The 19,849-nt window shown below is 40.8% G+C and overlaps 1 protein-coding gene across 1 annotated transcript in view; it reads left to right on the plus strand.

Annotated features, from left to right (window-relative positions):
* RAB21 (RAB21, member RAS oncogene family) overlaps positions 1-19,849 on the plus strand; it is a 34,387-nt gene continuing 14,538 nt past the window's right edge. Inside the window, exons 1-3 of the mRNA XM_061415521.1 lie at positions 1-409; positions 17,484-17,543; positions 18,300-18,407. Of these exons, the coding sequence (XP_061271505.1) occupies positions 260-409; positions 17,484-17,543; positions 18,300-18,407 (318 nt within the window). The 5' untranslated portion in view covers positions 1-259. The remainder of the gene's footprint in view (positions 410-17,483; positions 17,544-18,299; positions 18,408-19,849) is intronic.

A 19,849-nucleotide genomic window follows, 5' to 3' on the forward strand; every position in this document is an offset into this window, starting at 1 on the left:
ACGTGTGACGTAGGAGGAAGGAGACGCCATTAGAGGGAGGCGGAGAGCGGGCGCTGCTCGCCTCTCCCCAGGTTCCTGACGTGGTGCCCGGGGCCCTGCACTCTCGGACTTTCCCCTCGGCGCTTCCAGGCCTCTCCCGGAGGCGCAGTGGGGTCGGCGTCCGGGGCGGGGGACGCCGGTGCGGAGGGGCTGCGCGGGCCGCGGCTGTGAAGGTGCCGCGGCGGCTGTGGGGAGCTCGGCGCGGCGGGGACGCGACGGGATGGCTGCGGCCGGCGGCGGCGGGGCGGCGGCGGGCCGAACCTACTCGTTCAAGGTGGTGTTGCTGGGGGAAGGCTGCGTGGGGAAGACGTCGCTGGTGCTGCGCTACTGCGAGAACAAGTTCAACGACAAGCACATCACCACCCTGCAGGTGCGGGCCGCGGGGGGCGGGGGGGCGGCGCCTCCGCGCCTCAGGGGACTTTGCTACCGCGGTCCTTGGGTCTGGGCGTCCAGATCTCAGGCCTGTCCGCTCCGCCTGCGCATTGCCTTTGCGGTCTCGCCCTGGGAACACACGTCGTCGGGGAAGCCCGGAGATGGGACAGGCCCTCGGTAGAGAAGTGGAAGGGCCCTGAAAAGTCCCCGGGGTCCCCAGAGTGGCTGCGCATGTGGTGGGTCCCCGTCGGGCGGCTAGTTTTTCCTCTGTGACTCGCTTCCGCTTGGGCCCTAGGTGCCTTCACCCTGCAGTCAGTCAACCGAGCGTCAGCCCTTTTTCTTTCGGAATTAGGAACTTAGCTGCCGGTTTGATTTTGCGAACTAGGTGATGTGTAACTTCAGCACTTACTGATGACTAAGTGTTTGTGCAACTTCCATTTTGTCCTGTCTTCGAACAAAGTGCCGATTGGCAAGTCTTTTCTTTCTGGAGGGATTTTGAAATGACCGCTTGCTGGTGAGGGTTACGCAGTTCCATTGCAGCCTGCGTGGGTCTGACTTGTGGGTCACTTACATTCAGCGATGCAGGTCGACCCATATTCATATGGAAACGTCATATGAATACTGGCCAACAATTGGTCCTCAAGCTAACAGCTTTACTGCTGCTATTTATTTTCTTTGCTTGTAAATGTAGGGCCAGCTTTCATTTGCAGATACATGATTGTTAGTCAGAAAAGTGTTAAAATGTAGTCATTAATTGGGCGTGAAATCAGTTTGCACGTGTTAGAACAAAAATACCCAACGAGTCCACCCTGATCAGTTTCATCGGAGGCAGTCAAGTCTAGTGGACTTTTGATCTTGATTGTGTGCACCTCTGTTCGTTTAACTAGCTGTGTAATTTGGGGCAAGTTAATTAACCTATCTGTGCCTCTGTTTCTCGATTTGTTAAAATGGCCATAATAATAGTATATAGTTCATACGGTTGTCAGGACAAATATACATAAACGCACGTTAGGACCTGGCCCAGTGTAAGCTCTCCATCTTTATTATTACTACCCCACAATAGATCTTAATTAGTGATTGTGTAGTGTGTAAGTCCATGGACACTACTTGATAGAATGCAGTTTTTTAATAGTTGTGATACTAGATATTTGATGCTATTATTAAACTACTGAGTCTAGAATTTACAAAGATGCTCTGATTCCATGTTCTATTTTTACTCCTCTATTTTTACTTCTTTATAAAGCATAAGATCTGAAAAAGTGAATGTCAGGAACCTGGGTGGTTCTTTTTTTTTTTTTTCCCTTGCATTTTTGTACAAGATCACTTAACACAATTTTAATAATTATGGTTGAGTGTTACTAGAGAGATAAAGGAAATTTGTAGGGTCAATGCCTGTGATCAGTTGGAAATTTAAAGATTTATTAAGGTAAAGTAATAATAATAGCTAACATTTAGTGAGTTCTTACCGTGCTGAGTATTTTACTTTTCTTCTATTCTTATAACAGCCTGTGTGGGAGGTGGATAGTTTTATTAGCCTCATTTTACACATGCTGAAACAGGCATGGTTAAGTTGAGTAACTTCTTGGTCATCATATTGCTACAAGTCTTGGTTCTCAAGCTGAAATTTGAATCCAGTTTAGATTTAAAATTTTGGAGCACTGTTTCTGGATGTTGGTAAACCACCCCTTAGTGATTTCTTTTGTGCTACAGATCTTAGAGAAAGAGAAGACCATTTTAATTGAGCTCTTAATTTTTTTAAAACATAATTTAGCCCTTCAGCCTAAAAATGACATTTACATTATACATTCCAAAAATATCCTCAAAGCTTTTAGCTGGGTAAAGATTTTTAAATATCTGAGAGGAAACCTGCAATCTATTACATAGATCTCTAGTATCAAAAGCATAGCATATAACTCTTATCACAAACATTATCTGATTTTAGTATATGTGCTGCCGAAGCGAGCACCACAAACATTATCTGGATTATGTTCTAGAATTGAGGCTTTTGCTGTGTACCAACATATGGAAACAGCATTATATACAATTTCCTTCTCTTGGATATCAGTTCATTTCATCTTTTTAAACAATCTTTTTGGAGAAATTTTATTTCAGTTAGACCCATAGAGAGTCTTGTATGCCTTTCATTCCAAATGGAGAGGAACTAATGCATCATAAGATGTGAGAGAAAGAATTTCCCTTTTTACTTAGCAAAAAGAACTACCTACTACTTAGAGAAAGCAATGGCAACCCACTCCAGTACTTGCCTGGAAAATCCCATGGGCAGAGGAGCCTGGTGGGCTGCAGTCCATGGGGTCACCTAGAGTCAGACACGACTGAGCGACTTCACTTTCACTTTTCACTTTCATGCATTGGAGAAGGAAATGGCAGCCCACTCCAGTGTTCTTGCCTGGAGAATCCCAGGGACGGCGGGGCCTGGTGGGCTGCCGTCTATGGGGTTGCACAATAAAATACTTTGTGTTTTGCTTGCAAAGTACACTCTCAAACATTCCTATTTTAAAGACTAAAAGGAACCTAAGATAGTTCAAGGTTTACTATTTCAGTCTTTAGTTTAATATTTCAGTCAAGTGATTGTCTACTTTAGTCTGAACATCTTGGACGTGAGATGAACTGATACAGAAGGTGGAAAACAATGTATCCTGAGATAGCTTGTTTCATTTTTGGACAGATTACTTTCCAGTTCGTTTTTCCAGGTCTAGAGACAAAATCTGTTTCCCTGCTCTCTGAATCTGAATCACATGACATCTGAATCTGAATCACGTGGCATCCCTTCTGATAGTTGAAGATGGCTGTACATCCCCTTGAGTTTTGTCTTCTCTTGGTAAACAGCTCTGGTTCCTTTTAGTAGATCTCCTGTAACATTGTTCTAAGTCATATCATTATTTTGACATCTCTTCTGGATACTTGGTATTTAATTATTGCCTTCTTTTCTTAAAATTTGATAGCTTGAGCTGTAGAAATGACTCTAAGTGTGGTTTGAACTGTGCAAAGAAGTACAGGCTATCACCTCCCTTGTGGAGAATCCTTTTCTAACTCTGAAGTCGAAAAGATGCTGTGAGTTTTTGGGTTGCCACATTGATTAATATTGGGCATGCTGTCTTAGTTTTGTTTGCTGAAAGGAAGCAAGAGAGATAGAGGGAGAGAGTGAGGAAGGAAGACTATGTCCCTCAACTTGATTTTACTTTCATTGTGTAGTTGCCTTCCTTGCCAACCCCCAATGTAGTAGACCCATTAAAGTCGGCTTTGATAGGTTTTCTTCAGTGCTTAATGCCTGTTAATATGCTTTTGAATTTTGATTCTGTAGCTCAAGAAACATTGATGGAGCTACTGTGGGTCAGGCACTAGATTGGCTCCTGGCCATGCCCATAAAAATAAAGCATGATCTCTACAGCTGTATTAGGCACCTATTTTAACTTTTCACCTGAAGATTTGGTAAGACTGTCTTCAGTGTTCTCATCAGTCATTAATAGACTCTGAAAGAAAAGGGTGAGCTGCGGCCAAGCACAAAGCCCTTCACAAGTCTCTATAATCTAGTGACACAGGGCCAGAGGTTGGTTTCTCTTTAGACTCGAAGTCTAGTTCAGTCGCTCAGTCGTGTCCGACTCTTTGCGACCCCATGAATTGCAGCACGCCAGGCCTCCCTGTCCATCACCAACTCCCGAAGTTCACTCAAACTCATGTGCATCGAGTCAGTGATGCCATCCAGCCATCTTATCCTCTGTCGTCCCCTTCTCCTCCTGTCCCCAATCCCTTCCAGCATCAGGGCCTTTTCCAGTGAGTCAACTCTTCGAATGAGGTGCCCAAAAGTATTGGAGTTTCAGCTTCAGCATCGGTCCTCCAATGAACACCCAGGACTGATCTCCTTTAGGATGGGCTGGTTGGATCTCCTTGCAGTCCAAAGGACTCTCAAGAGTCTTCTCCAACACCACAGTTCAAAAGCATCAATTCTTCGGCACTCAGCTTTCTTCACAGTCCAACTCTCACATCCATACATGACCACTGGAAAAACCATAGCCTTGACTAGATGGACCTTTGTTGGCAAAGTAATGTCTCTGCTTTTAAGGGTGGGGCTTTTCCCAAACCAGATACAGGCCTTCTTTCCTTGTGACTGTGCAACAGTCTTTAATGGAGTGTTATACATACTAATGATGATGGAAACAGAAAACAAGACTGACTGCTATGGGCTATTGCCTAGCGGATATGAAACTTTTAATGAAAATGGCTATTCCAGCATTACAACTCTTTTTTTTTTTTTTTTTGCCCTTGCTACGTCAGTCTTGCCCGTAGGGGATATCATGAGATACTTTGTCAAATGCTTGCAGAAGACAAGATGCTTTTTTTTTTTTTTTCTGCAGTAGGAGACCATCTGATGTGGTAAAAAGGGACAGGACCTTGAAGTTAGTTTGAAGGTTTGGCTTCTACCTTTTAGCTATCATGATTTGGGCAGGGTATTCTAATGTTTGTAAGCTAGCTCTTTATCCATGAAATTGGAGAATCTCAGTGATAAGATTTTTATATGGGTTAGAGAACCACGGTATGTAAACCTCCTGGCACAGTGTTTGTTTAATGAATGTTAGCTGTTGAATGAATTGTGTGTGTGTGCTTGGTTGCTCAGTCATGTCCGACTGTTTGTGACCCCATAGACTGTGGCCCACAAGGCTCTTCTGCCCATGGAATTTTTCAGGTGAGAATACTGGAGTGGGTTGCCATTTTCCTCCTCCAGGGGATCTTCCCCACCCATGGATTGAACCTGTGTCTGTTGTGCTTCCTTCATTGGGAGGCAGGTTCTTTACCACTGGTGCCACCTGGGAATGAATAAATGGTGCTTAATTTCTGTTGGTTTCTTTCAGGGTAACACAGACAAAAAGGTAATGGGATTAATTTGACATGAATTATTTTGAGAACTCATACAGTCTGAGGGACTGCTCCCTTTTATATTTTTATACATACATATGTATTTGTTTATTATCCATTCTAGAGTTTGTCTCGGAGAAGGCAGTGGCAGCCCACTCCAGCACTCTTGCCTGGAAAATCCCATGGATGGAGGAGCCTGGTGGGCTGCAGTCCATGGGGTCGCTAAGAGCGACTGAGTGACTTCACTTTCACTTTTCACTTTCATGCACTGGAGAAGGAAATGGCAACCCACTCCAGTGTTCTTGCCTGGAGAATCCCAGGGACAGCGGGGCCTGGTGGGCTGCCGTCTGTGGGGTCGCACAGAGTCGGACACGACTGAAGTGACTTAGCAGCAGCAGCAGCAGCAGAGTTTGTCTGGGCTTGTGACATTTCTGGAGGGTCACTTTTTTTATTTTTAAAAATTGTGACATTTGCCATGCTTTGGTGTTTTAGTACTGTTCCTTTTTTGCAGACCTCCTCCTCAGTTCAGTCGCTCAGTTGTGTCCGACTCTTTGCGACCCCATGAATCACAGCACGCCAGGCCTCCCTGTCCATCACCAACTCCCGGAGTTTACGCAAACTCATGTGCATCGAGTCAGTGATGCCATCTAGCCACCTCGTCTTCTGTCATCCCCTTCTCCTCCTGTCCCCAATCCCTCCCAGCATCAGGGTCTTTTCCAGTGAGTCAGCTCTTGAGGTGCCCAAAGTATTGGAGTTTCAGCTTCAGCATCAGTCCTTCCAGTGAACACCCAGGACTGATATTCTTTAGGATGGACTGGTTAGATCTCCTTGCAGTCCAAGGGACTCTGAAGAGTCTTCTCCAACACCACAGTTCAAAAGCATCAATTCTTCCACGCTCAGCTTTCTTCACAGTCCAGGTCTCACATCCATACATGACCACTGGAAAAACCATAGTCTTGACTAGACGGACCTTTGTTGGCAAAGCAATATCTCTGCTTTTTAATATGCTATCTAGATTGGTCATAACTTTCCTTCCAAGGAGTAAGTGTCTTTTAATTTCATGGCTGCAGTCACCATATGCAGTGATTTTGGATCCCCCAAAAATAAAGTCTGACACTGTTTCCACTGTTTCCGCATCTGTTTCCCATGAAGTGATGGGACCAGATGCCATGATCTTTGTTTTCTGAATGTTGAGCCAACTTTTTCACTCTCCTCTTTCACTTTCATCAAGAGGCTTTTTAGTTCCTCTTCACTTTCTGCCATAAGGGTGGTATCATCTGCATAGCTGAGGTTATTGATATTTCTCCCAGCAATCTTGATTCCAACTTGTGCTTCTTCCAGCCAAATGTTTCTCATGATGTACTTTGCATATAAGTTAAATAAGCAGGGTGACAACATACAGCCTTGACGTACTCCTTTTCCTATTTGGAACCAGTTTGTTGTTCCATGTCCAGTTCTAACTGTTGCTTCCTGACCTGCATATAGGTTTCTCTAGAGGCATGTCAGGGGGTCTGGTATTCCCGTCTCTTTCAGAATTTTCCACAATTTATTGTAATCCGCACAGTCAAAGGCTTTGGCACAGAGGTCAAAGACCCCCTTTAGGTTGCTGATAATTATGAAGTAATGTTGTAGGTGAGCTTTCCGAGGACTCAAGATCCTTTAGCTGGCTTACCAAGAAAGCTTGGGCTTATATAAAGTCCCCAAGCTTCCTTCTGTGATTTCTTTTTTTTTTTTTAGTTTTTTAATTATTACTATTATTATTTTTTTTTTTTTTTAATTTACACTATTGTATTGGTTTTGCCATACATCAACATGCTACCACCACGGGTGTACACGTGTTCCCCATCCTGAACCCCCTCCCACCTCCCTCCCCATATCATCCCTCTGGGTCATCCCAGTGCACCAGCCCCAAGCTTCCTGTATCCTACATCGAACCTGGACTGACGATTCGTTTCTTATATGATATTATACATGTTTTAATGCAGTTGTCCCAAATCATCCCCCCCCCCCATCGAACCTGGACTGACAATTCGTTTCTTATATGATATTATACATGTTTTAATGCAGTTGTCCCAAATCATCCCCGGAGTCCAAAAGACTGTTCTATACATCAGTGTCTCTTTTGCTGTCTCGTATACAGGGTTATCGTTACCATCTTTCTAAATTCCATATATATGCGTTAGTATACTGTATTGGTGTTTTTCTTTCTGGCTTACTTCACTCTGTATAATAGGCTCCAGTTTCATCCACCTCATTAGAACTGATTCAAATGTATTCTTTTTAATGGCTGAGTAATACTCCATTATGTATATGTACCACAGCTTTCTTATCCATTTGTCTGCTGATGGACATCTAGGTTGCTTCCATGTCCTGGCTATTATAAACAGTGCTGTGATGAACATTGGGGTACACATGTCTCTTTCAGTTCTGGTTTCCTTGGTGTGTATGCCCAGCAGTGGGATTGCTGGGTCGTATGGCAGTTCTATTTCCAGTTTTTTAAGGAATCTCCACACTGTCTCCATAGTGGCTGTACTAGTTTGCATTCCCACCAACAGTGTACACCAACATTCCCTTTTCTCCACACCCTCTCCAGCATTTATTGCTTGTAGACTTGGATCGCAGCCATTCTGACTGGCGTGAAATGGTACCTCATTGTGGTTTTGATTTGCATTTCTCTGATAATGAGTGATGTTGAGCATCTTTTCATGTGTTTGTTAGCCATCTGTATGTCTTCTTTGGAGAAATGTCTATTTAGTTCTTTGGCCCATTTTTTGATTGGGTCGTTTATTTTTCTGGAATTGAGCTGCAGGAGTTGCTTGTATATTTTTGAGATTAGTTGTTTGTCAGTTGCTTCATTTGCTATTATTTTCTCCCATTCTGAAGGCTGTCTTTTCACCTTGCTTATAGTTTATTTTGTTGTGCAGAAGCTTTTAATTTTAATTAGATCCCATTTGTTTATTTTTGCTTTTATTTCCAATATTCTGGGAGGTGGGTCATAGAGGATCCTTTATTGTTCAGGGCTGCATTAAACTTGACACAGACAAGAAAGACAGTTGGAGTGAGGGACTTACTGCTTTGTATTTGGAATTTATTGTTGAACCTAAGCAGTTAAATTCAAGAATTGTTATTTCATACCTGTTACATGTCAAACATTGTGCCAGCTGGGGAAAGTAAAGATGAGAAAGATATTTTAACCATCTGTTAACTTTATTCTTAAATGGTTGTGTGATTTCAGTTATCTTTGTTTCTCTCTATAATTGTGCTCTTAGGCAGTCACTTCCTTTTCTTTAGCTGAAGCTCCCTTTCCCCCTTATTGTAAGACTGTGCACTCTGACTTAAATGCCTTTTACCTCTTTCAACTAGTCTCCTGTGTAAAAAGTAACATTTTTCATAATCAGAACCATCCATCATCTTTCCTTTTAGAACTCTTAACTGGAATTCCACCTGTCTGCCTCCTGAAGTCTAGGGTAGGTGCCTGTCATTTGATCAGCAAAACAGTGCTGGAAAGGTGGCTGGGAAGACAGTATCCTAAGAGTTTGCAAGTGAGAAAACAAAGACTTGGGTTAGATTTCTGAGGTCCTATGTATAGTAATGGTGTACTGTTTTTTTCTTAAGCTAAGTCATCTACTTTTTTTTATTCATATACCTTAGCCTCCAGAGCAACACTTGGCATTCTAGCAGTTAGCTTTATACTCAGCTGCTGTTGCTGCTAAGTCACTTCAGTCGTGTCCGACTCTGTACAACCCCATAGACGGCAGCCCACCAGGCTCCCCTGTCCCTGGGATTCTCCAGGCAAGAACACTGGAGTGGGTTACCATTGCCTTCTCCGTTATACTCAGCTAGGAATCTTAATTTCCTTGTTTATAAGATTAATGTTTCAAATGTCTGAAAGACCTTCTAAGGTAGTACTGGAAACCACTTAGAAGATTCAGCCAATTTTTGTTTACAGTATCTTTATAAAATACCATAGTAGAAATCTTTCCTTTTTCCCTTAGTATTTTACTAGATATATGTGGGCTATGGAAGGGTGGATGATTTTTTTTTTTTTAAGAAGAGTTTTTCGGAATTATTGCTTTGAACATCTAACATACAACTATTCTATATATTTTATTTTCTGCTGTTATGTTTTGAGCTAATCCTTAGAAGTGACTTTTTGACTCTTCTTTTCAAAGTATTTACTTGGACTCTAAACTGATTATAATACCTCTTTATAGAAGCTAAAGATAAATGAGGTATTCAAGTACCCAGTTTAGTTTTCTTTCTTTAAATTTAAAATATTTGCTATATAGCATTTTATAAACTTAAGTTGTATAACATGTTGATTTGTTACCTTTATATGCTGTAACATGATTTTGACCTTGTAGAAATTCATCGTAGTTTTCTGGTAGCTCATTTTTATTGCCTTGCTACAGAGGACTCATGAGTTACCTGACTGAACCCTTTCATGTCTGTGGCTTTAGCTGAAAGTAGTCAGTGGATTACCCCCGCCCCTCCCAGCCCAGTTTGCATAATCTCAGTCCCTGATCAGGGAAGGACCCTGGCAATGAAAGCACCAAGTCTTAACCCCTGGACCGCTAGGGAACTCCCAATAGATACTTTAAATCCTTAAGCCAGAAACAATGTTAGTAACTGTAGCAAAAATAATGTAACTGGAAAGTCTGTTGAATTTAGATAAAGACAGTTGAGTATTTGTCTACTGCATTAGGTATTTTGTTTTGCCAAAGGAACAAGTGGTTTGGCCAAGAAAAACAAAAAAACATTAAAACTTTGATGAAACCAGTTATGAAAAGACTTTCATTTGGCAAATGCAATTTATTCTTATTATATCTCACCTATAAGCATTTTTTAAAAATACAGATTAAAAAAACACCCACTGTGACTTCAAATAAAGTGCTGGGTAAATAAGCATCAGGTGTGAATGACAGGTGTCTAATAAGATTGATAAGTCTCTTAATCCACCTAAAATGTGGAAGATGAAATCTTTGGAATTAGAAGAAATAGTGATGCTGTAACTCAGGGTTTTCAGGTGGTGCACTGGTAAAGAATCCACCTGCCGATGCAGAAAGTGCAAGAGAGGTGGGTTTGATCTCTGGGTCTGGAAGAGCCCCTGGAGTAGGAAATGACAACCTGCTCCAGTATTCTTGCTGGTGATAATTCTGTAAACAGAGGACCCTGGCAGGCTGCAGTCCATGGGGTCGCAAAGAGTCAGACATGACTGAGCAATTGAGCATGCTGTGTGCATGCGCACACACAAACACATACAACTCAGGGTTTGGAGGATTAAAGTGAGAAATGTACCATTCCTTTGATTCTCATCGTTTGTGGCTACCCTGAGAGTATTTGGGGAGATGAGTTGGTGTCCAGGAGCACTTAGTCCGAGTGGAGGAAAGCCAGGTTAAGAACGTGTTTGTGTTCTAGAATAGGCAGCTTTGTGCAGTGGCAAAAGCACTGTGGAGTCCACAGCCTTCCACCCGCTGCGGTACCTCACTGAGTTGTCTGACCTTGGGTGAGTCACTGTATTTCTTTAAATCTCGGATTCACACCTGTAAAATAGGGCTAATTGCCTACTTCACAGGGTTGTTATTAATACAAAGATAATATGAGAAAGACGAAGTGTGGTGGCACATGGTATGTACTATTTTTTTTCTTCCCATATTCCTCGAAACCTTTGACTTGACATTGTTTATGCCACTCTCCCCTTCTCTTTCTCAATGGGATTCTTTGAGATGTTGCCAGGGCATTATCCCTTAGGAACGTGTGGAAAAAAAATTTTTTTTGATATTTTGATATGTGCATATAAGCAGTTTTCTTGACTGTTGAGTGGGTTGGTGGCTTTTATCTGATTCTCAAAGCAGTCCATGATTATACCTCCCTCCCCTTTTTATTACCATGTAACAGAATTAAGAACCTCTGCCCCAGAGTATTACATAACCATGAATAGGATCTCAGTAGCTTGGCCAAATTAAGTATGCCTCATAGAGATAGTTGGGGAGAGAAAAAAGAGGTTTCAACCTTCTGATCATTTGCTGCTATCTTGATGTCATGTAAAATCTTTTAGCTTTATTCTCACCTATAATAGTTTTTAAAACAGAAGATTTTTGTTCTTTAAGAAAATATCTATGAAATATTAAGAATTTAGGATTTATATAAAATGAGATGATTTGTATTACAGAAGGACTCTTTCCATAGAGAAGGACTTAAGTTTTTTTGTTATAAAGGCAGAAAGAAAAGATTTAGCGAGTACCATGTTATAATGTGCTTTCCTGGTGCATCAGATATTTGAGTTAAAATAATTTGGTTTATAAGGAAACTTTTCGAAACATATCTTTTACGTAAATTGAGTTCTAGCAGGCACACTGTAGATGAATTTATCCACAGTAACAACATTTGCAAGTCTGCTGTGGACAGCACCGTGCTTCTCCCTGCCCCCTCTAGTAGAGAAGTGTTCGTTCACCTCTCAGTCTGAGAGGCACCATAGCACAGTGAGTGTGAGTCATGTCTGCAGCCAGACGGCCTAGATTGCAAATCCTACTCTGTTGCTTGTGACCTTGAACAAGATACTTAACATTCCTTTGTCTCTGTTTCCACTCCTGTAAAATTTGGGTAATAACTATATCTAATCACAGAGTTTTATGAGAAGTGAATTAATATTGAAAAGTATTTAAAACACTGCCCATTTCATTGTAAGCACTGTGAAAGTGTTAAATAAATAAAAACATGTAATCTAGTTAACAGAATACTTATACCCATGAAAAGATAACTTAAAATATGAGGTGGTATGTGCTGTATATGGTAAGATTAGGTTCCCTAAAGTTCTGCTGCATAGAGGAATCCAGTGTGGGCTGTATGGGTGGTATGAGACAATTTAAAAATTCAAAGAAGATGATTATAGATCTATGAACTGGTCTTGGAGAGATGAGATTAAGGTAGAGAATAAAGAATAGGCCCAAGTTAGAGAGGAATTTTATGAACCAACAGAATTGGAGGGAATATATAGTGTAGACTCTCTGAATACTGGAAGCTTTCTAGGAAGATAGATGTGGACAAATGGTGGAGGTCCTTGGATACAAAGATAAGGGTTTGAGATTTTTTATTTCTATAATAGGGCTCCCTGACTTTCATAAAGGAGAAGCTTATGAATGACTTTGTAAAAAGTGCGTTGCACAGTACTTGGTGAAAGGTAAGCATTCAGTAACTGTTAGCTGGTATTAGTTATAGCAGTAGAAATGACTGTGTAGTGTCTCACTATATCGATGGGCTACATTTGTATATTTTTTAAAGAATTGCCTAGTGATGGACACTCAGGTTATTTCTTTCCATTTTCTTTCTTTCTTTTTCTAAAGAATCAATGCTCTGATGAGCACTCTTTTCATAAAGTTGTTCTATACATCCATGGTTCCTTAGGAGAGACTTAGCACTGTCTCTCAACTCACCATGGAAAGTGATGGTAAATTTCAGAAGGAATGGTAGAAAGGAAATGATGGAGCTTTCCCAGCTATAATTCACTCCCCTCTGCTGAGAAATCCCCACAAAACTCTTGACAAAAGGCTTTTATGGTATTAGCTGCCAACAGGATATAGTTCAAGTATACTAATGTAAAGTGATAACTTATTAGAGAACTCAGCTGTGGATGTGGTAAGGGCTTTTTGTTTTTGTTTGTTTGCTTGTTTTTATTTTTAATCATGGAGGTTTGGGGAAGATAATGTGGCATGTAGACTAGAGAACCAGAGGGTGAGGTGAGACCAAAGGTATTTATATTATGACTTAATATGAGACTGGTGGTCAAGGAACTCTCCAGAGGAAATATGAAGACAAGACTTGATCAGTTCTTTTTGGAATATGGGATGACAGGGAAGGAAGAATATTCAGTGATGATATTCCTGAGATGCTAAACCTCAGTGACTTGGAGAATGTGATGAAAATATTAATGTTACAATGGAAAGCCAATTTTGGAGGGAAGATCAGTTTAACTTTATCTTTGAAAAAGGAGAGTTTGAGTTTACTTTTAAGTAATTTAAGATTACTTATCTATTAAACATTTGTATAGGAGTCAGATTTTGAGTTTCTTTATATAACTGCTACTGCTAAGTCACTTCAGTCGTGTCCGACTCTGTGCGACCCCATAGACGGCAGCCCACCAGGCTCCCCTGTCCCTGGGATTCTCCAGGCAAGAACACTGGAGTGGGTCTCCATTTCCTTCTCCAGTGCGTGAAAGTGAAGTCACTCAGTTGTATCCAACTCTTAGCGACCCCATGGACTGCAGCCCACCAGGCTCCTCCATCCATGGGATTTTCCAGGCAAGAGTACTGGAGTGGGGTGCCATTGCCTTCTCCGTCTTTATATACCATTGATAGTGAAATAGGGCAAATGGTTGAGTTCAAATAAATTATACAACTGATAAGTGGCAAAGCTGAGATTCAAATCCGAAGTACTGCTTCAAAGTTGATATTCTTAACGTTTATGCTATGAGTGAGAAATATTTCTTCATTCATATTTATTGTCATAACATGTATTTGGTCTTCTCATTTTCTAAGTTATTTCCTTTGTTGTTTTGCCACTGAATTAAATATTATACCCTTTTCTATAACCTTTGTTTTATTTAATAAAATATCTTGAAGGTAGATATTCCTGGGTTTGACCTCTGCCATTTGTGATTCCTTTGTATCTGGACTCCTTAGTTAATCATTCAATCTAGTGGCATTTTCTTAGTTTTTAATTTTCCTTGGTAATAAATACAGTAGAAAGTCCTTCCTGAAATCTAGGTTCTTTCTCCTTCAGTAATATCAATAATTCACCATCCTAGCTAGCCTTTTTATCTGTTTTACTTTCCATCTCTGCACTTTCTTTTGTATTGATACACTTAAATGTGATAATCTCTGCATAGCTTTGAACTTGGCTCTTTGTTCCTTTTTTAAACATGTCAACAGACTCAGGTTTCTGATTATATTCCTTCTTCAATTAGTCTTGATTTTATCCTCTTCTATCTTCATGCATTTAATTCGGCCCTTTCATGCAAAGATGGGCTCGATAAAGGACAGAAATGGTATGGACCTAACAGAAGCAGAAGATATTAAGAAGAGGTGGCAAGAGTACACAAAAGATCTGTACAAAAAAGATCTTCACGACCCAGATAATCACAATGGTGTGATCACTGACCTAGAGCTAGACATCCTGGAATGTTAAGTCAAGTGGGCCTTAGAAAGCATCACTACGAACAAAGATAGTGGACGTGATGTAATTCCAGTTGAGCTATTCCAAATCCTGAAAGATGATGCTGTGAAAGTGCTGCACTCAATATGCCAGCAAATTTGGAAAACTCAGCAGTGGCCACAGGACTGGAAAAGGTCAGTTTTCATTCCAATCCCAAAGAAAGGCAATGCCAAAGAATGCTCAAACTGCCACACAGTTGCACTCATCTCACACACCAGTAAAGTAATGCTCAAAATTCTCCAAGCCAGGCTTCAGCAATATGTGAACCGTGAACTTCCTGATGTTCAAGCTGGTTTTAGAAAAGGCAGAAGAACCAGAGATCAAATTGCCAACATCCGCTGGATCATGGAAAAAGCAAGAGAGTTCCAGAAAAGCATCTATTTCTGCTTTATTGACTATGCCAAAGCCTTTGACTGTGTGGATCACAATAAACTGTGGAACATTCTGAAAGAGATGGGAATACCAGACTGCCTGATGTGCCTCTTGAGAAATTTGTATGCAGGTCAGGAAGCAACAGTTAGAACTGGACATGGAACAACAGACTAGTTCCAAATAGGAAAGGGAGTATGTCAAGGCTGTATATTGTCACCTTACTTATTTAACTTATATGCAGAGTGCATCATGAGAAACGCTGGACTGGAAGAAACACAAGCTGGAATCAAGATTGCCGGGAGAAATATCAATAACCTCAGCTATGCAGATGACACCACCCTTGTGGCAGAAAGTGAAGAGGAACTCAAAAGCCTCTTGATGAAAGTGAAAGTGGAGAGTGAAAAAGTTGGCTTAAAGCTCAACGTTCAGAAAAGGAAGATATGGCATCCGGTCCCATCACTTCATGGGAAATAGATGGGGAAACAGTGGAAACAGTGTCAGACTTTATTTTTCTGGGCTCCAAAATCACTGCAGATGGTGATTGCAGCCATGAAATTAAAAGACGCTTACTCCTTGGAAGGAAAGTTATGACCAAGCTAGATAGCATATTCAAAAGCAGAGACATTACTTTGCCAACAAAGGTCCGTCTAGTCAAGGCTATGGTTTTTCCAGTGGTCATGTATGGGTGTGAGAGTTGGACTGTGAAGAAGGCTGAGCGCCAAAGAATTGATGCTTTTGACCTGTGGTGTTGGAGAAGACTCTTGAGAGTCCCTTGGACTGCAAGGAGATCCAACCAGTCCATTCTGAAGGAGATCAGCCCTGGGATTTCTTTGGAAGGAATGATGCTAAAGCTGAAACTCCAGTACTTTGGCCACCTCATGCGAAGAGTTGACTCATTGGAAAAGACTCTGATGCTGAGAGGGATTGGGGGCAGGAGGAGAAGGGGACGACAGAGGATGAGATGGCTGGATGGCATCACTGCCTCGATGGACGTGAGTCTGAGTGAACTCCGGGAGTTGGTGATGGACAGGGAGGCCTGGCGTGCTGCAATTCATGGGGTCGCAAAGAGTCAGACACGACTGAGTGACTGATCTGATCTGATGCTTTTCTTTCCAGCTTTAAAATAGCCTCCTGTCTTCCAGATCTAGTCCTGTCTTTCTTCCTATCATAGTCATTCTCTTAAAAATACAGATTTTATATGTTCTCACTACTTAAAAACCCTTCACTGATTCTTCATTGTCAACAGTATTATTTCCTAACATTTACTTCTTTGGATGAGTTAGGTGTTTCTTTAGGGAAAAAGAAGTCAAATGAGTTTGGGAAATACTTGTATAAATACAATTAGCCAGTCTTTCTTTTGGCAGACTCTTGGTGTACACTGTGAATGCACAAAGGGGATACAGAGCAATACACTGCTGCTGCTATGTCGCTTCAGTTGTGTCCGACTCTGTGTGACCCCATAGACGGCAGCCCACCAGGCTCCCCGTCCCTGGGATTCTCCAGGCAAGAACACTGGAGTGGGTTGCCATTTCCTTCTCCAGTGCGAGAAAGTGAAAAGTGAAAGTGAAGTCGCTCAGTCGTGTCTGACTCTTAGCGACCCCATGGACTGCAGCCCACCAGGCTCCTCCGCCCATGGGATTTTCCATGCGAGAGTACTGGAGTGGGGTGCCATCGCCTTCTCCAAGCAATACACAGAAGTCCACGAATATACCTGACTGTAGTATACATTAAAAAGAAAAACCAAAAACCTTGTCTAGAGTCTTGAAACAGCTTTTATTGAGACCCATAAGGTTAAGTCCATACCTTTAGATATGGAGTTTCAGGTTTTTTTGATTCAATCTTTTCCTAACTTTAGAGATTCATCTCTGGCATACACCAGACCACCTTGGAGTTTCCTGTGGCGTGGGGAGTTACATGTTTCAGGCTTCAGTGGTTTCACCTGTCTGTCTGGAAAAACCCTTACTACTCATAAAGAGGAGCTCATTACTTTCTTTCTGAAGCCTTCTGTGACTTATCCAGGCTAGCTTTACACTCCTTTCTCAGCATTTTCCTTATGGTATACTTAGCAAGACCCTCCACTTTAACCATTATCTTTACATTTTAATATTTGCAGTGGAACTATAAGCTCTTTGAAAGCTGGAACTGTTTTCATTTCTGTGATAGTACCTGGTACAGTTATTAGCTATAGTTTAAATAATTGAATTGCAAAATAATTGCAGGAAAATTTCCAGTAGTAATGGTATTCATACAGCTAAGTAAACACCAGTAAATATTTCTTTTATCTCATCTTAGAAGTCTCTTAGACTCTTTCTATAATGAGTAGGTTAGGTGGCATCAAATTAAATGCTAAGAAAATGTTTTAATGAGGGAAAAAAAAACTAAGAAAACATTAAATTATCAGCTCTTGGGTACTTTTCATAACTTATGTTCATAAAACAAACTTTTTCTTAAAATAATGTTGTTTTCAGTGGAAACAATGTTTGGTTATTAGTAAAAACTCAATGATTACTTTTTCTCCCAGATAACTTGTTTTATATGACGTGATTCATTCATCTGTAGTTTTTAGGATAAGAAGTTTTATGTGAACCATCATTTAATGTATATCTCTTTTTTCTTAGGCATCATTCTTAACAAAGAAGTTAAATATTGGTGGGAAGAGAGTAAATCTTGCTATATGGGTAAGTTAACGTTTTCAGCTGTATGAGTTGAAGGCCTTTACCTATTCTTCATATTCTAATAACTAATTGGCTTAAGAAATAGGAATTTGAATTTCTGGATTTTTATTTTTTTGGTTAACTCAGGGTTAGCCAAAATCTTTTTTTTTTTTTTTAATTAAACATCTTTTCCCCCTAAAATCTGGCTAAGAATTTTATCTTGAATACACTTGTTATACATGAAAAGTGCTGTCATAACTTTTCAACTGGAGAAGGGTGAACTCAAGGGATTCCATTTCAGAGAAAGGGGTGGACAGACTGTCTGGCCTTTATCCCCCCGTCTCCATGTCCTCATCTTCCAAGGGAGTGGCTGGTGGAGACTAGGGCAAGGCTAATGCAGTACGGCACCACTGCCAGGTGGTCCTGGTGCACGTTCGTTCTTCTTGTCTGCTCTCTCTGTGGAGGACTTAAATTCATTGCCACGCCTGTTCCTGGCTTATAAGGCCATTGTGGTCTTTCCAGCCCTTTGGCAACTGAACTGGCTTTTTAGTGAGGGTGGGAAAGATTGCTGAGGAGGAGGGTTGGGGAGAGGAGAAGTAACCTTTACAAAACAGTAAAACATTAAATATTAATTATAACTTAAAATTTTTTATAGTTTCTTTTAATGCTGTTTTGGGGTTATCTATAACTTTATACCCTAGTTTATCAGAAGCTCACTGTAGTTTAAATAATAGATATATTTTTTCTTCTGGTCTAATAAACGTTTGTTGCTTTATGTAGGATACAGCAGGTCAAGAGAGATTCCACGCATTGGGTCCCATTTACTACAGAGATTCAAATGGAGCTATTTTAGTTTATGATATAACAGATGAAGATTCTTTTCAGAAGGTATCTTGCTTACTTATGGGTGAATGACTTAATAGAGCAACAGTGATTTGTCAGGTCTGCATTAACATGTCTTTGTGATTAGCCTTGGATTTAAAAGTATAGTTTGTGCATAAATGATGACCAGTCATGTTTTTTTAATGGCGTATTTAATTCATGTTAACAGTATGGATATCATCTATTAATGGTTTATTGTATGGCTTTCTCAGATATTAGGAAAGGGAAATAATCTGAAGTAAAGCTTCAGAAAAATATAGATGCCTTTTTTTTTTCTCCTTATTAAAGAAAAATCACAAACTTTTTTTTTTTTTTTTGATTCTGTACATACTGGGCACCTGGAAACTTGGTATGGCTGCGTGGGTGCGTTCCATAATTATGGGGAGGTAAAAGAAGAACTAAATCAGGTTTAAGCTCTTTTCTCCTCACTAGGTATCCTGGAGGATTCAATACAGATTTTAAAAGGAAAATCTACACAGTATTTATTTTAAAGCACTCTATTTTTATAAAGTTAAATGTTTTATCTTTGGGATGCTGTTTGTTATCTCTTCTATCCCTTCTTGCCTTTTTGGCATGGAAAGAAATAGTTTAAGTATTTTATTGATTAAAAGAAAGTGGAGTCATTTAGGTTGAAAAGTGACCAGTTATCTCTTGCTGCATAACAAAACCCCCCAAATTTGATGGCTTAAAACAACAACATATTATTTCTCATGGTTTTGAGGGTTGCCTGGGCTTCCTTGATAGCTCAGTTGGTAAAGAATCCGCCTGCAATGCAGGAGACCTGGGTTTGATCCCTGGATTGGGAAGATTCCCTGGAGAAGGGAAAGGCTACCCACTCCAGTATTCTGGTCTGGAGAATTCCGTGGATTATATAGTCCATGGGGTCGCAAAGAGTCAGACAGGACTGAGCAATTTTTACTCTCTTTCTTTTCTGGACAAAAGTGGAGTCACTCAGACAGCTGCATGAACTGGGGGTTGCTGGGTGGGGACCTGGATCCAAGAGGGCCTGGTTTTCCTCCATGTGCCTTCTCACTCCATTTGGTGTCTTGTTCTCCAGTACTCTGTCCACATGCTCTCATTATTCTGTATTCCAGCCAAACCTTATATGACAACTAGATCCCAAGAGAGAGCTGCCAGACCTTCCTAAGGCTTTAGTCTGGAATTGGCATGGCATTAGTGCTGCCACATTCTCTTGGTCAAAGCAAGAGACTAGGCTAGACCAAAGTCAGAGAGAAGAAATAGACTCTTGGCAGAGAATTTTGACCCTCTTTAACTCATCACAGAGTGTATGGGTTAATGAATAGAATACCTGTGGAGGGGAATCTGACTGCAGATGAATAACAGTTAAAAAGAATATTGGTTAGATTTAGGGGTTCCCTTGCAGTCCAGTGGTTATCCATAGGTGATAGTGATCTCTAGAGACATCCTTGGTTGTCAAACCTGGCAGT

This window comes from Bos javanicus, chromosome 5 (genome assembly GCF_032452875.1).
Source record: "Bos javanicus breed banteng chromosome 5, ARS-OSU_banteng_1.0, whole genome shotgun sequence".
Taxonomy (NCBI): domain Eukaryota; kingdom Metazoa; phylum Chordata; class Mammalia; order Artiodactyla; family Bovidae; genus Bos; species Bos javanicus.